Raw genomic sequence first — 18565 nt, forward strand, 5'->3', positions numbered from 1 at the left:
ATATGGGACTAAGAACCAGTACAAAAAAGGAGGTTATGTTCCAAAAGCTAACAAAAAATACACAATTTTTTTATAACTATCAGAAACTTCAATTTTTATTAAAAAAAAGTAATAACTGAACATACCTTACAAACTGTGATACATATATGTCAGGTAATGTACGTTCATTTAATTTTTCTTCCTCTTCATTGCTGCTAAGCACAATCAAACAAGAACGTTTTCTCTGTTGCTGAATATCTCCACCTTCTGAACTTTCTTCTGCAGCATCTACATTTCGTATCTTCTGCTCTCTCTAAAAAATCAGTATTCTGGGATTGCTTGCTTTTGCTTGATAGATCTTTGAAAATTTTGGTATGGAGCTAAGCATTTTTGAAGCTTCCTTTTGAACTTTGTGTTCCTTTCAGTCGAAGGATCTGCATTCAAAAAATAAGATTTTAATTGCTCGGCTAAATTTATGCCTTCCCATATGCTTTTTAGCGTAAAATTTGGATCTTCAGAATTTTCATCTGCGCTATCATCCTCTGAATTGATTTGGTTTACCTCCGATGCCATTTCCACCAAATCCGCTTCACCAGCCTCTTTTTCTACCAGTAATTCTTGAACATCTTCAGTAGTCATATCATGAAAACCTTTCCCTCCTACTGACTTAGCAAGTTATACTATTGCACTAATCCTGTTTTCTGCCAGTTCAACCATATTTCCTGAATGAACTGACTCTGGCCATACATTTTTCCAACACGTATTTAATGTTGACGGTTTTACTTCTTTGAGCGATAAAGCTATGATTCTGGTACAGCCTACAATTGAAAAATTTCATTTTATTTATTTATTTCATACGATGTGATCAATACACGAAGGAACCAGTTTTTTCTTGCCTCCTTCATGTATCGTGGCCGGGATATCCAACCAACCGGTTGGTTCGGCACCATCGTGATATCCAATCCGAGGTGGGAATCGAACCCGCGACCTTTGGGTTGCCAGGCAGGCACTTTACCCACCCGGCTAGCCTAGTTGGCAATTGAAAAATTGTTTCCATGCCTCCATCACTTCAATATATTCAGAATCAAATTTTTCCAAAATCCATTGTAACAATTTTATGATGTAATGAGTTTTAAAAGTAAATTAAAGAAGTTGTATTAGGGCCTCCGTAGCCGAGTGGGCAGGAGCGGGAGTGCAGTAGCACACGCTCTTTGAGTAGACCGGGGTTCAAGCCCCTGACTGCTGAATACGGTCGATCTGCCAACCCGCATTGGACCAGCGTGGCAGATTATGGTCCATTTCCCTTAGCATGAATTGTTGAGGAGGCTTCCATCCTGCAGTGGGTTGATAATGGCTGCACTTTACTTTACTTTTTTATTAGGTGGTAGGAATATTACTTCAATGTTTGGATGACTTAAATCTTTCGGATGGCTTGGCATGTTATCCAATAGTAATAAAACTTGGAAATCTAGATTTTTTCCACAAATTCAATAGCACAGAATCTAACACTGGGATTTTCCAACAAAATAAAATTCCAGGATTTCCCTTTTTTTTTGCATAACGACTAAGAGAGCCAAAAGCGGGGATTCACAAAAAAGAATGGAAATATTCAAAAATTACATCCAACATAATAGCAGGGTTTCCCCGCACGAAAGCTCAAAAATACTGTGTTATGCGAGATTTGCTGCAATAGAGCAAAACTGTGTTGTAGAAGTACCGTGTTATACGGGGGTTGTCTGTATTTCCTCTCTGTCCGTTAATATAAATAGGCCACATTTTTATTGAAATGGTTTGTTTGTGGATAAGTGTAAACAAGATGTAATCTTTTTTTTGTTAATAAACTTTTTTTTTCTGCTAGCTGAAACAGCCACAAAATGTGAATACCATAGTTATTACAATATTTAATCCAAATTTTAGTCAACTACAACATATTATACGTTGAATTTAGCATAGTTCCATAATTATATATATATATAAAAGCAATAATCACATAAGAGATTAAATACTCTCATTATATCATTTATCAACTGATATATGTTAAAAAAGTTTATTATACTATCACTTCAATGGATGCTTGATAAAATAATGTAACACATTATTTAATTTTATCAATAAGACCAGAGTTTAGGCATGTTTTCAAATACCTAAATGCTTATTTGCTCAGAATATCTGTCTGATATTCCTTCTGTTCACTTGTAACTCAATTCCTAGTGGCGATTTAAGTAATTACATTCTAGATTTGATTAAAACAAGAAAAACTGAAGTTCAATTTTGGTTTAATTTAAAGGATTTTAATTAAATTTCATAATACACTTATTTAGAATTCTACATTAAAAAATTAATAAAAGCAGTTAAATTTAAAAGTTTTAATTTTAATTTAATTAATTTAATTAAAAATATTTTTTATAAATCTGAAACAATGCAAATGTATACATTAAATGGTTTATTTCTAATTCAGCCTAAGTTTCTGTGTTGCCTAATACCATTTTTATGTTGTTCTCCATCTTAAAAAAATATTTGATACTCTTGCTAAGAAACGTGATGTTTCTATTACAGAAGACTACTTGAATTTTATAGCCTGTTCTTTTGCATTGTGGTCCTTGCATGTTATTTTTCCCACATAACAACATCCTGTATATAAAAAAACTTAAGTTTACTCTTGAATGCAAGAAGTTTACTTGCAGAAGCTAGAATGCTTATTATTAGGCCTATGCTCAAAAGTAAGCATTCTAACTTACAGGAGAAATAAAATCATTATTTCTCCTGTGATACGACGAATCTTTTTTGAGACTGAAATACTGGTATTATGTATTTATTTCTTAACCTAAAGAAAGTTTTTGTCTCTCTCTCACACACTCTCTCTCCCTCTCTCAAACTATAGTTGAATAATAGTTATTTCTTAGATAGTTTTATAGTATTTCATAATTCACGCCAACATTCAATTAAAAATATTCAATAGGCTTAACATCAATGGACCACTTTCTCTTTGGCTCAAAAATGTGAAATGAGAATCTTAAAGTAAAGATGGGAGAGAGAGAGAGAGAGAGAGAGAGAGAGAGAGAGAGAGAGAGAGAGAGAGAGAGAGAGAGAGAGAGAGAGAGAGATGAAATTAATGCAAAATGAAATTTTATTCCTCTCGCTGAAAGTCTTGGTATTTTATAAAGAATGCCTTGTCTTCCTCAGTAAAAGAATTTAATGTACAGGAGAAACAGTTGATACCCTTAGGACATTTTCTGTTACCCTATGTCCTTAATTTAACAAGGTATGACTGAAAAGTTCATGAATTAAGACTGTATAAAACAAACTAGGTACTTTTACCTCTGTATCAGTATCCTCATTTGTGGATTGTTACCTTCAGAAGTAGCCCCTTTGTTGAATGTCAAAACAATGATTATGGTGAATTTTCCATTTGCATTATCGAAGTCTTTTTTTTTTCAGGGTCTTCAGAATGGTCAGCACATTTTCTTGGATCACTTTGACAGTGTCAAATATTTTCTTTCTTTATTCTTTTTTTTTTTTTTTTTTTTTTTGTGCATGGGCTGAAGGCTTTGAAAATGATACTTGTTGACATTAGACTTGAATTTCTGCAGATTGTAATTTTCAGGAAATAAATATGAAGGGAGTTGATCCAAAAAATGGAAGTTGAGGGAATAAATGAGGAAGAAGAATAATTGCATCTGTAAGTTTGAAATTGGGCAGTAAAAGGATGCAGTTGTTTGGACTGGTTTGAAAGAGACAGCAGGACTTATAGAATCCAATTGAGAAGAACAGTGCTCATGGAAGTATCTATAGAAAAACATGCAGAAACAGAACATCTATGAGAGAGAGTGAAGAGACTGTTAGAGATGGGTTATTAATTAAACTAGCTGCACTCTTTTGAATGGAGTTTAGAAGCCTGAGAGAAGTTTTAGGGGCACTGCCCCAGATGTGGGAACAATATTCTATGGCAGGGCAGATTTGCGATTCGTACAAAGTGAGCAGCCACTTGGAAGGAAAGTAACACCAGGAGCAAAAGAGAATATGCAGCTTTTTAGATGCAGAGAAAGCAATATTTGTGATGTGCTTGTGCCAAGATAGATTAGAAGACAAGGTAATCCTTAATAGAGATATGTGATCTTGTCTAAAAATCTGAAAATCACTGAAGATAATCAGAGGAACAGAAGAATCATTTTTGTGAGATATAAGACAGGAGACTGAATTTTAGAGGGATTCAAATGGACTAAGTTATCTTTGCCCCACTGGTGAATTATCTGGAGGTCAGAATTTAATGAATTGGTAGTATATATGCAAGGAGTTGAAGCTGTTTGCACAGGGCAAGGTTTCTCAGATTGGAAGGTGGAATGCAATGTGCTATCATCAGCAAAACTATGGATAGGATTTCTGGTCAATGGAAGGTCATTAATATACAAGAGGAAAAGATTGAAAGAAAGAACTGAACTTTGGGGAACACAAACATTAGTGGAGAAATTGGAAGACAGAGATCTGTCTACCATCACCAGCAGTGAGTGGTCAGAGAGAAAAGGGGATACTCAATTACAAGAAAAAGTTTTGGAAGCTTATTTAGAAGACCTTTATGCCAAACATGATCAAAGGCCTTTGAAATATCAAGAGCAACTGCTTGAGTTTCACCAAACTTTTCCATTGAATTTGTTCATAGACGGGTAAGCTGTTGTTGTTATTTGGTTTTTAGGAGCATTAGCAACTAAGGCCATATTGCTCCAGGAATATGCGGTGGTCATTCCCTGACCTTTCCGCATCCTCCGTATTTGTTGGTGATGGGCTCGAACCCCGGTCTAATCAAGAAGTGTGTGCTACGCACTGCTGCTCCTTCCCACCTGGCTACGGAGGCGCCTGGAGATGGGTAAGCATAAACCAGTATATCACCAGTGGATCGACACTGGTGGAATCCATACTGGCAATTATTGATCAGATGGAAGGTTTCTCGATGATTTTAAAGTTGGCAGTTAACTGATTTCTCCATTACTTTAGAAAGTGTAGAAGTAAGTGCAAAGGGAAGATAATTGGATGCAAGAGATTTGTCACCCTTTTTTAGGAACTGGCTGGATATGGATCGAGCAGGCTCAATGCTGATGGAATTCTTCCTCTTGCTCAGATTATAAACCATAAACTGAAATTGAGGAAAGACAGTTGTCAAATAGATGTGCAGAAATTTGCCTTTAGCCAGTGGGTAGTTGATTGCTGGAACAAACTTCCATCTGTAGTTGTGGAAGTTAATAGCTTAAATAAATTCAAGGAAGAAGTGGAGAGCCTTGTTGATCAATTCGGCCCTGGAGGGATTGTGCAAGGCTCAAGGGGTAGAATTTTTTTTCAGCCTGGACTGTACTTGTTAACAGGAGAGATTGCTTCTACAGAAAGGGTGCAAGAATTTTTGCTGATGCTGTCGAGGCAGAGTTAGGTGGGTCGAGAAACTGCTAGTTATTGGCGCCTCCATAGCCAGGTGGGAAGGAGCAGCAGTGTGTAGCACATGTTTCTTGAGTAGACCGGGGTTCGAGCCCGTCACCACCAAATACGGACGATGCGGAAAGGTCAGGAAATGACCACCGCATATCCCGGAGCAATATGGCCTTAGTTGCTAATGCTCCTAAAAACCAAATAACAACAACAACAAACTGCTAGTTGGGGGGGATACAAGGACTAATAGATTAACAGTAGCCACTGGCAGAGGTGGAAGTGATTCTTGCACTGCTTCTATTGAAATGAGCAGAAGCCTGAAAAACAAGATGCAGGATATTTCAGAGACTGCTGGGAGTCATTGCGATACAAGTAAACACATGGGTTGTGTTAGGGTAGCCAAGAATAGAAACAGGTGCATGTATACCTGCGTGTACACCAATGCTAGGAGTTTGGTAAATAAATTTGATGAATTTGAGGTATTGCTCAAAACATCAAAGGCAGATATTGTTGGGATATCAGAGATGTGGTGTCACACAGATATAAGGAATGCGGAACTGGAATTTGGGGAATACAATGTGTATAGACAGGATAGACAGGACAGGAGGGGAGGAGGGGTTATGCTATTAGTTAAGAAACACAAAGTCCAAGGAAGTAAAGCCAGTCGATATCGATGGACAGGGCAGTGTAGAGTCAGTTTGGTGAAATCAAAATTGAGAGTAGGAGTGTGCTATAGGCCTAATGACTCTGATGAGTATAATAAGATATTGTACAGGGAAATAGAGTGGGCCAGTAAATCAGAGAGTCTTATAATGGGGGATTTTAATTTCCCAGATATTGACTGGAATTTGTGGGTTGGTCACTCGCACACTAGCAAGGCTTTTGTGGATTTATTGGATGATTGTTTTCTACATCAGCATGTTCGTGAGGCAACAAGAGGGAGCAATACTCTTGATCTGATTATCAGTAGTGATTCTTCATGCATTAAGAATCTGCAGATAAATGAACCACTAGGTGGCAGTGATCACAGTGTGTTGAAGTGGGATTTACTCAAGGAGGTAACTACCATCAGAGGTAAAGGGAAGGGTTTTTGTTTTCGTAAAGGCGACTATGATGGTCTGAGACAGTATTTAAATTCTATACAGTGGGACCAACTGATGATGTTACCAACAGCAAACTCAAAATGGGAAGCATTCAAGGAACTAATCTTGGAGGCTACCAGGCTTTACATACCAACTAAGAAATATTGTTCAAGGTTTAGGCCTAAATGGTTCTCAGATGAACTAATGAGACATGTGGCAGAGAAGAAAAATGCATGGGATACATACAAATTAATTTGTGACATGGAAGCCTATGATAGATATAAGTTGGTCTGTAACCAAGTCACAAAGGAGATTAGGCAGGCAAAGGCAGACTACGAAAAATCCTTGGCAGAGGATGCAAAGAAAAATAGAAAAGAGTTCTTTACCTATTTAAACTCAAGAAGGAAAGGGATGAATCAGATTGGTCCACTGGATATTGATGGTTCAACAGTTGAGGATCCTGCTCAGGTGGCTAACAATCTAAACGAGTATTTTGCATCTACATTCACGCATGAGGAGTTATTCAGGAAGGAGAATGATGTAGGTAAAGTAAACATTGGCAGTGAGCTGGATGATTTTGTAATAACTGAGTGGAAAGTGGAGGAGAGATTGTTGAGGATAAACATAGAAAAGGCACCTGGGGTGGATGGGATCTATCCAGTTATATTAAAGGAGGCAGCAAAGGAAGTAAGCAAACCCCTAGCCATAAATTATGAGAGCTTCTTTGGACTCAGGGGAGGTACCCATAGACTGGAGATGTGCAAATGTAACCCCAATTCACAAAGGAGGATCAAAGGCTGACACAAGTAATTATAGACCTGTTAGTTTAACTTCTGTTTCAGGTAAATTAATGGAAGCACTGGTTAAAGAAGCACTGCAGGATTATCTAGACAAGAATTCAGTTATAGCTCAGACGCAGCATAGTTTTGTTAAGGGCAGGTCTTGCCTGACCAATCTGATTGGATACTATGATGTAGTCACAAAAGAACTGGATGCAAGGAATAACTTTGATATTATATATTTGGATCTTAGAAAGGCTTTTGATACTGTTGCACATGGAAGACTGCTGCACAAATTGGAGCAGTGTGGCATTGGAGGCAAATTGCTGCTATGAATAAGGGGATGGTTGAGTGGCAGAAGACAGAGTGGTAATCAATGCTCAATGTGGACTAATGTTATTAGTGGAGTTCCTCAGGGATCAGTGTTGGGTCCGTTGTTGTTTTCGGTGTTTATGAATGATATTGATAATGGGATATCAAGTTTAATGTCCAAGTTTGCAGATGATACAAAGGTTGGCAGGGTTGTTAAGGACACCACTGACGCTATGCTGCTGCAACAGGATCTGGAAAGGTTGAACAGATGGGCTGAGAGGTGGCAAATGAAGTTTAACATTGACAAATGTAAAGTACTACATATGGGAAACAGTAACCCCAGAGCAACGTATCAACTCTGTGGTACTACACTGACAGTGGTGGAGAATGAAAAGGACCTGGGGGTAATTGTGCAGGCAGATATGAAGTTCTCTGAGCAGTGCAGCTCGTCTGCACTGCTCAGAGAACTTCATATCTGCTCATGGTGTCTTGTCAATGATATACAGGAATTTTTCTAGCAGGGATAAGGAGGTGATTATTCCCTTGTATATGGCAATGGTTAGGCCATATCTTGCGTACTGTATACAGGTCTGGAGGCCTCATTTCAAGAAGGATGTAGAGCTGCTGGAATGGGTACAGAGAAGGGCAACAAGATTAGTGAATGGAACAAAGGGTTGCTCTTACGAAGAAAAGCTTAAGTTTTGCAAATTACAGAGTCTGGAGACTAGGCACCGGCGAGGTGATCTGATAGAGGTGTATAAGGCTTTGAATGGTTTGAGCATGCTCAATGCCAATGGGATTCTTCATCTTGCTCAGAATAATCAGCTCAGAGGGCATAAATTCAAATTGAGGAAGGACGGATGTCGGATAGATGTGCGGAAATTTGCCTTTGGCCAGCGGGTGGTTGGTTGGTGGAACCGACTTCCATCACTTGTTGTTGAAGTTGATAGCCTAAACAAATTTAAGGCTCAACTGGGACAGGTATTTCGAGCGAACGGAGGGGTGAAATGGGAGTTGTGTGTTTTTTTTGGCTGATGCTGAATAAGTTTGCTTTCTTGCATCATATGCCTCTACTAATGCTAATGCACATTTGGAGTGAATGAATGGGTGAAATGGGAAGTTTGTTTATTTTATTTTATTTTTTTTAGCTGATGCTGTATAAGCTTGCTTTCTTGCATCATATGCCTCTACTAATGCTAATACTTAGGGCACGTGAAACAGGAAATAAATAAAGAAAGGCCACAAATATGTTAACTGCTTGTCCTCTACGTGTCCTCTATTCACAATGAATAAAACAGCATCATTTGTGAAACACTGACACCTGCCGCTTCAAGAGGAATAAATCATTTTCAAACGTAGTAGTAAGACTGCTCTCTCATTCCTCCAAATTTTGTAACCTGTATGATTTACTTCAAATTTCACATTGGAAGCTTAATATATTTTATCTTTTCCAATTCAGTAAATTTTATTCAAAACTAAAAGCAATCATTGAGTATTTAGTACAGTATCTAATATCAAATACATAATGGAAAATCTTAGGACCCTTATATGATGTTTTGAGTGTAAACCTCCAACATTACAGTAACAATTGTTATGCCCAAGCTCAATGTACAATTGTCTGGTTAACATTTCGCAACCTTTGTTAATTGCAATGACAGATACATATTTTTTGCTGTATGTAGGAGCTCATAGAAATTCTAAAACTCAGTTCACTGAGAATTTTGAATCATTTTCCCTGACACACACAAAAATGAAGATAGGTTTTTACTGTAAGCAGTTATTCTTTTTACAACGTTAAAGCATTTCAGCTTCATTATATACCATACTTTTATCAAAAGAAGCAAAAACAGCAATATATGTTTCATACAAATTTATTGTATGAAATATATATTGAAATTCACTCCTAACACTTACAATCAAAACAGATACAGATACTTCAAAGAAAAATAAATATGGCATACTTTAACAGAAACTGGATGACATAACATTGTTTTACCGACAATATGTTATATATTTATTTAACATGTAGACATCCTGCCAGTTTTCAGTTGAAGCTATGCAAATAAGTAGTCAAAGTCAACACACACAAAAGATATTTCTTTTAGGAATGAATATTGTAATTGTCTGATGTCTTGTATTACTTAAACTGATTTCTTTACAGTACACATGCGGCAAGCAGTATATTATTATCCTTAACTGAAAGAAGTACTGTATCCATATTTCAATGTCTCATTGACATTTAAATATGGATACTATTTTTCATCAAGTCACTAGTTCTTGAAAAACAACAAAAAAAAAAAAAAAAAACTATTTCAAGCCATCTCTTCAAAGACTTGTTCTGTAGATAGAAAATATTAATCAAGCTAAAAATTCCTACACATTTTCTTAAATGCTTTCACTTTGTAAAAGCACTAGAAGTTAAACAACTACCAAAAACTAAAACTGATAATAAACTGGATTTTCAGACTATAATGCATTAAGACTTATGCCTCAGGCTATGAAAAAGTTAGACTATGTACAACTTAGTGCGAATGCATCATGTTAGTACACAGCCAATTCTAAATTAGCAAATTATTTGCCAAAGCGGCATAGTTTAAGTCATATCTCATATTGTGAATACCTTCATGACGAGTTGCCATGACATTGCACTACTTTGAATAAGTAATGCTTCACCTAAAGAAGAAGAAGAAGAATATTGTTACTTATTTTCAGTGGATACCACCACCCAGATGGCACCATTTCAGGGCTATTTGGCCCTTTTTAAGGCATCTCTCATATTGTGGAGTTATACTTCACAACTGTTTTGTCATCATTGCATCACTTGGGTACCCACCCACCCACCGAAGAAGGGCCAAATAGCCCTGAAATGGTGCCGGCTGGGTGGTGGTATCCACTGAGAATAAGTAACAATAGTCTTCTCCTTTAGGTGACGTGTTACTTATTCGAAGTAGTGCAATGTCATGGCAAGTCGTCATGAAGGTATTCACAATATGAGATATGACTTAAACTATGCCGCTTTTGCAAATAATTTGCTAATTTAGAATTGGCTGTGTACTAACATGATGCATTCGCACTAATTTGTACTGGATTTTCAGTTAACTGGATGTAAACAAGAAAACACTACTCATTCCCACTACATGAAAAGGTCCCACTATTCATTTTGGCACCCAGGAGCCTGGTTGCAGTCATTTACAGACCTCCAACCATAACATGGCACCATTCTTAACTTCTACAAAATCTAAGTGACAAAACTTAAGTCCATAAAATGTTTAACTTGCTGATGGTATAATTTTTATTATATATATAAAGAAGTTAATATCTTGAACACTTGAATACTATTAGATAATACAACAAACAATAAAATAATTTTTGAAAGAAAATAAATATAGGAGAACATCTTTTGCTGATCTGACTGCTGTTCATATGAGTTTTATTAAGTATTTGTAGTTGCATGTGAGTCAAGGAAGAAAGCTTGGCATAAGCAACAAAATTATAATACATATATCTATAATAACTTAGTAAAACATCACAATGATCATTAAGATTGAGATATTAGTTTAGTTTGTCTAATGCATAAACTGGAGGATAACTTTTCTTTTATAATTCAAGTTATTTCACCAACATTATAATCAATAACTATTAGTTAAAATTACTTTCAACACAACATAATTATTATTGTTTGTTTACAAAGAAAAAGTGCTGTGAATCTAATGGATATCAATGCATAAAAATATGTGCTACAGTTTTTGTAGTGCATGATGTGGACATATCTAATTTATGACACTTTCTCAACATAAAGGTAGAGAATTTAACTTATTCAGTGCTACTCATTGAAATTTTGACAGGACTGTAGAATTGAATGGGCTAACTTCATTTACTCAGTCCATCTAATAATGTATTCAATCCTTCTTTAACTTTATCCAAGCTACCAACTTCCACAATTAGTAGAATTATTCTGTGGCTGAAGGCAAATCATTATACTCTATATGCAGAATAAACTATTACTTTTCACCTGAAAGTTACTTCAAATGGAAATTTGAAATTTCCATACTTGTTTTCTTCTATTACAAGATCTTGTTCCCTATATGTTATTACAATAATCACAGAAATGTTTACAATAATTATAAAAAGAAATCACATTTCTGTTTATAATTAACAACAACAAATTTAATGGTAAAGATAGTCACACAGCTCTGGAAAGGCAGCGGTGCTTAATTTCCTTTTCAGCCATAACCTAAAAAATTAAGTTTTGCCATTTTTCCTGATATCTCACCACAAAGTTATTTCCCCTGATTTTTGACAAAAGAATAAAAAATCCCTGCCCAATTTTTAATTCCAAGATTTTCCCAAATGTGTATCTAGGAAAACTACTGTGATAATTTTTGCTGGAACACATGCACTATTTACATAAATCTTTGTGATTGGTATACAATCCACATGGATTAATTATTTTCAAACATGAGAACATGCATCTATTAGTCAAAAGATGACTGTGAAAGTATTATTTCATTTCTTATATGTTGATGTGCAATTGGAAATTAAAGGACTAAAAGCAAAAAACTTACATTTAAAGCATAACTGATAGAGAGTCCTACAATCCCTGGTTCTAGTGATTCTCTTCCTAGGACTGCGAAGAGAGCAGCAAAGAAAACAATGCAGTTTCCACAGAATTCTAATCGAATAGCCAACCACCTAGAAAAAGAAGTTTGCTTTTCATTTGAGGTTGCTTAATTTGGTTTACAGGTCATCAACCTAGTTATTGGTTAGTATCACTGAAAGAGACAATATAATAAATTAAAAAAAATAACACTTTACAAACAAACCCTTGCCTGAAACAGACATTCATAGAAACAATTCTGGAAAGATATAAATTTATACAGAATACGAAACTGTTCATTTTCTCTACATCTTGTAGGTAGTACAATGAGATAATCACCATCCTTCTAATGTTGTGGAAAAAGGAGTGAATTCAAGTCCTGTCTAGATTGGAGAAACTTTAATAGCCTTTTTTTTCACAGCGTGGCTGAGTTTATCTGTGACAAGTTTTCTAGAAGAACTTGTGCAGAAGTTCTCCTCATAGAAATTTTTTTTACATTATTCAGTAATAATGTAAAAAAAAAAAAAAAAAAATCTTGAAAAGTAATAACATATTAACATTATTACTTTTCAAGAAAGTCTCCAATTTTTTTTTTTTTTTTCTTTTGAGTGGGTGCATCCAACATATAGCATCAACCAACATAGAAAAACTTCAGCATTTTTGAACTAGGATAAAAGCCTTCCATTTGCATCATTAATTATTCTCTCTCTCTCTCTCTCTCTCTCTCTCTCTCTCTCTCTCTCTCTCTCTCCTTCATGTCTCCTCACGTGTGGCGCCTCCATAGCCAGGTGGGAAGGAGCAGCAGTGCGTAGTACACGCTTCTTGATTAGACTGGGGTTCGAGCCCGTCACCACCAAATACGGAGGATGCGGAAAGGTCAAGGAATGACCACCGCATATCCCGGAGCAATATGGCCTTAGTTGCTAATGCTCCTAAAAACCAAATAATAAACAAACAAACAAACAATCTCCTCATGTGTTGTCTGAGAAAGCATAAGGATGCCATCAGCATTCAGCTCACTCAATCCATTCAAAGCCTTAAACACCTCAATCATATATCTTCACAGGCACCTAGTTTCTAGATGCTGCAATTTAAAAAATTGAAACAAAAGGATACTCTTGGTAAGAATATCCTTTTGTTTCTCTCATTAATCTCATTACTCTTCTCTCCACCCATTCCAACAGTTCCACATCTTTCATAAAATGAGGCTCCAGGACCTGTACGCAATACTCAAGATGTAGCCTAATCATTGTTTTATACAGTGGGATTGGTTATTTGGTTTTTTTTTTTTTTTTTTTTTTTAGGAGCATTAGCAACTAAGGCCATATTGCTCCCAGGATATGCGGTGGTCATTCCCTGACCTTTCCGCATCCTCTGTATTTAGTGGTCACACAGTGGGACAAACACTTCCTTATCCCTGCTGTCAAAATTTCTGTATACCATTGACAAAGTAGCTGTCCTAGCAGCTTGTCTGCACTGCTCAGAGAACTTCGTGTCAGACTGCATGAAGTTCTCTGAGCAGATTTATCCAACCAGGTGTTGTGATAAATATTGAAGAATTTAGTGCAGTACCAACAGAGTATACCAATATTTGTGTCAGGCATTTTTTTTCCCTACATTATCCTGAGTGTGGTAACATAGAATTGGTATGTTATTCTTAGATTACTACTACCATGAATGCCAGTTAAATGTTATCACTGGTTATTGTTATTGGCCACTTATTATAATCAACAATGAAAATTCAAAACCATGTATATTATTATGCATGTAAATTCTGCAGCTTTATATTATCACACTGCTGTTTTTATTGTTATCATTTTTCATTTCAATTAGGAGAAATATGTCTTCCAGAACACCTAAAATTGTGTATAAATTAGAAATTTGTCAATTATTTACCCTGACCATGCCAAATAATATTTATGACCTTATCCCTTGTCACATGAAAGCATTGTTATTTTGGTTTTTAGGAGCATAAGCAACAAAGGCCATATTGCATCCTCTGTATTTGGTGGTCATGGGCTCGAATCCCGGTTTAATCAAGAAGCATGTGCTATGCACTGCTGCTCCTGCCCACCTGGTATGGAGGCGCCCACACGAAAGCAGTACCTTTTAATCCCTGCCACATGTCTGTAGCTTTCGGGAAAAGCAGGAGAGTGCTTATAAACAAAAGCAAGTGAACAATAAAGAAAATAATGCTTTTGCTATCAGGCTGTACAGTTGGAGGAAGGAGCAAATTTAACCCACTATTTTAAAGTTTTATAATTATGTGGCAAGTTATCGGTGTTTAAATGTGGCATCCAAACATTTGAAGTTTTCCCACAAGTGATCAATGATCTCGTAGTGCATATGTGTGTGGTACTGTATCCACTGTCTGCTTTCTGTGAATAGACTTCAGTTTAGTTTGCAATTCATGTTAATCAAAAATTGAACCGTGATTTATTTTATCTTAGAATAGAAATGTTGCAGAAATATAAAGATTTAAATTTGAGTGAAAAGAACAAAATTCTAAGTGCTTTTGATGCACTTCCTAAATGTAGTCAGAGAGAGAAGGACTGAATTAAAACTGTTTCACATCTTCTTTTGTGTAAACTTTTAAAGAATAGAAAATCACATGAATTAGGAGTGACTGAGAATGACAATCTGAACATGAAAAGAAAATGGCGTGGAAAGAATGACCTTGTGGAAGAAGTGCTTTTGAGATGGTTAACAAATGCAAGATTAAAAAATGCTCCCCATCAGCAGAAATACCCTAGGCAAAAAAGGCAAAGGAATCTGAAAACAAATGAACTCTGTGTAAATGATTTTAAGCCTACAGATGGGTGGTTAAAGCAGGTGGAAGGAGAGACAGAACATTGCATACAAAACTTCATGGAGAAAAATCAGACTCTGATACAGGCTCAGTATGAAAATGTCATACCTAATTTACTGTAAGAATTTAGTCCTGACCATATTTTCAATGCTGATGACACTGGTGTTTATTTTAGAACAATGCCTAAACATACTCTTTTATTCAGAAATGAACATTCAGAAGCTGGAAAAAACAGAAAGATAGAGTTGGCCGGTACTTCTTATGTGCAATAAGACAAGCACAATAATAATAATAATAAAAACCTTTCCTAATTGGTAAAAGTAAGCATCCACGTGTCTTCAGAGGGACAAAACACCAGCCAGTTGAATATAAGAGCAACACAAATGCATGGATGATGTCTCAAATTTTTGTTGACTTTCTGAAGGAATGGGGCAGGATTATTGCAAGTCAGTAAAAAATTGTGCTTACCTTAGATAACTGTACAGCTTATCCAAATGTGCAGTTGAATAACATAAAACTCTTATTTCTTCCAGCAAATAACAACATCCACAGTGCAACTTTTGGATTGAGGAATCAAAGCTTTTGAAACGTTAAGGACAGAGAAAAAGAATTAACTTATTAGATGCTGTGCATATGATGGCTAGTGCTTAGAATTTAATTTCCAAAAAAAAAAAAAAAAAAAAAAATTCAATCAAATATTGTTTTTGTAAAGCAAGATTTATCCAACCAGGTGTTGTGATAAATACTGAAGAATTTAATGCAGTACCAACAGAGTATATCAATAATTCATTTAATATTAAAATGAGTGGGTAAAAATTGATGAACATCTTCCAACAACAGGTGATCTGTCAGTAAAGGATATAGTCAATGGAATTATACAAGATACACCTGACAATGAGGAAAATGAAAATTGTGATAAATATATCAAGGTCCAGAGAGTTACACCAATGACCAGAGAAATTAGGAAATCTTTTGAAGGGTTACAGAGTGCATTAGAACTTAAGGGAGGGAAAAGTGAAGACTACAAATTGCATAGGTTACAAGAATATACTGAACTGCTAAGGATTTAAAAACAACAAGCACAGGATAAATTTTTTAAATAGGTCAGTATTTTTATAATGTGTTTGTGCATTCACTGTTTTTTTTTTTTTTTTTAATTTGTATATCTATATATTTTTTTTTATTTAAACACTGAAATTGGTTTGTATGTGTTTAGTACTCTACATATATTGTAGTTATATATGTAGAGTACAATGTATACTGTACTAGATAATAAATAAAGATTAGTATGATAAACAACTTCTTATATTTCATTTAAAAAAATTCTTCCATTTATATTATCAAATTTTCGTAAAACAAATCACAATAATAAGCATCCACTGTACTACAAGGACAATTGACAAATGCAAGGTACTGCATTTGTCAAAGCTAAAATTTCAGTTGCCACTTCTCAGCCCATGTACCTAATTTTTCTAGGTTTTATTACAGTAATATGCCTTGAATCCTGTCCTTAACCACCCTGCCAACCTTTGTATCATCTGCAAACTTAGACATTAAGCTTGATATGTCTTCATCAATGTCATTAATAAATACTGAAAACAGTGAGGAACTCAGCACTGAATTCTGAGGACTCCACCTTCTTGGGCTAATGTCCATGAAGGGCAGTGAACATTAACAGCCACTATTTTCTCCCACTCAACTCTTTATCCATAGCACACCCCTAATGCCACTACTCCAATTTGTACAGCAGTCCGTTACGTGGAACAGTACCAAAAGCTTTTCTGAAACCTAAGTATATGATGTAAAAATTATTTTTTGCTTATGTTTGTAGGTAACTAATTATTTCTCTAGTAAAAATGGAAAATTTGCTTAACTAAATTATTAGAAGTATAAACAAAAAAGTTTGCTTATATGTTTGTAAGTTTAATGCATGCAAATTTAACCCACCTATTGGCCACAATACTAGGGTAATAACAAATGTGATTGATATCAACAAGATTATTGGATTCTCCATAGAAACGTTTTTGCACACCATAGGAGCGAATTGTAGTAACACCAGACAGAGTTTCTGAAAAGTGTGAATAGATTGGAGAGCGGGTAATGGACTCCAGTCGTTTTAGCTGACGAGATGTAGCAACATAGAATTTCTGTAATAAACATGTCAAAGTAAGAAATTTCATAGAAAAAAAAAAAAAAAAAAAAAAAGTTCTTAAATTTTCTCTTTTCATTAAATAATTCTAAAACAAAGCACATTAATTATATTACTATAGTTTTATTATAGAATCTAGTTTTTATTAAAGAGTAAAATTTACAATGAATATCTCCCTCTCATCTGGAACACTGCCAAATCAGAATAAAATAGAGTAGAACCTAGATAAGAAATTCCTGCACAAGAAGTTTTCTCCTGTACTAGGTTGGGTTTCTTAATTCCAAATTTCAACTCATATATTGTAATATATTATTTTCCTGCATAAGAAATTTCCCAGGTAAAAACCTTTCCCACATAAAAGGTACGTGATAAAGAATACAGTGTATTATTATAATGATGTTTTCCCATTTAATGTTTTTGGTAAACTGAGCAAGGAGAGAATTACAGTGCTAGTGGGGGCTAATATGGATGGCTCAGAGAAACTACCATTGCTTGTGATCGGAAAACCCAAGAAACCACATTGTTTCAATAATATGAAAACACTTCCATGTAAATACAGGAACAATAAAACAGCATGGATGGCCTGTGCTCTTTTTGATGAGTATTTAAGAGCTCTAGATTCAAAGTGACAGAAAACAATAAAAAAATTCTTTTATTTGTCGATAACTGCCGTGCTCATCTGAAAAACAATGAACACTTAAACAATGTTCATGTGGAGTTCTTCCCTGGGGATTCCAGATCAGTTGTGCAACCAAATGGCTCAGTAAGTGATCAACGTTTTAAAGATGCATTTTTATAAGTACCTTGTTCAAGCTTATACTTTAAGCCCTCCAGAGGAACTGAGTAAAATGCTTTACTAAAATTCAAATAAACTATGTCGAAATTGTTCCCTACATCCAGCTCATGAGTAACTGTGTCAAAATAGCCTACTAAGTTAGCTAAACACGATTATCCCTTAACAATGACATGTTGTGTGTCCTTCAGGATGCCATATCTATCTAAATGTTCCTGGATTGCACTCTTAATCATTGCTTCTAAAGAACTTTCCTACCACTGAAGTCAGACTAACTGGTCTGTAGTTACTAACTTCACTCTTAGAACTGCCTTTATGTATTGGCAATACATTGGCACTTCTCCAATCCAAAGAAATCTCTCCCCCACCCCAAGTGCAAAGATGCCCTCATCATTAACCTGAATAGTTCAATCGGTATCCCTCAAAACTACCAGGTATATGCCATCAACTCTGAGAGCCTTACTTCCCATTATGCTCAAAAGTTAGCATTAGCATTACCAGAGACAAATTATGCAAGAAAGCAGTATCACCCAAAAAAAAAAAAAAAAAACACACCCCTACCCACCTCACCCATCCATTCACTCCAAAAGCCTATCCACCCCTCCCCCAAACCCACCATTCAAGCCATCAACCTCCACAACGACAGACGGAAG

General features: G+C 35.6%; 1 protein-coding gene across 1 annotated transcript in view; it reads right to left on the bottom strand.

Annotated features, from left to right (window-relative positions):
* LOC150087930 (multidrug resistance-associated protein 1-like) overlaps positions 1-18565 on the bottom strand; it is a 217242-nt gene that overhangs the window by 30093 nt on the left and 168584 nt on the right. Inside the window, 2 exon segments of the mRNA XM_090369269.1 lie at positions 12130-12256; positions 16918-17117. Of these exon segments, the coding sequence (XP_090225395.1) occupies positions 12130-12256; positions 16918-17117 (327 nt within the window).

The sequence above is a fragment of the Mastigoproctus giganteus genome, chromosome 3 (assembly GCF_048544385.1).
Source record: "Mastigoproctus giganteus isolate SK-2022 chromosome 3, ASM4854438v1, whole genome shotgun sequence".
NCBI lineage: Eukaryota > Metazoa > Arthropoda > Arachnida > Uropygi > Thelyphonidae > Mastigoproctus > Mastigoproctus giganteus.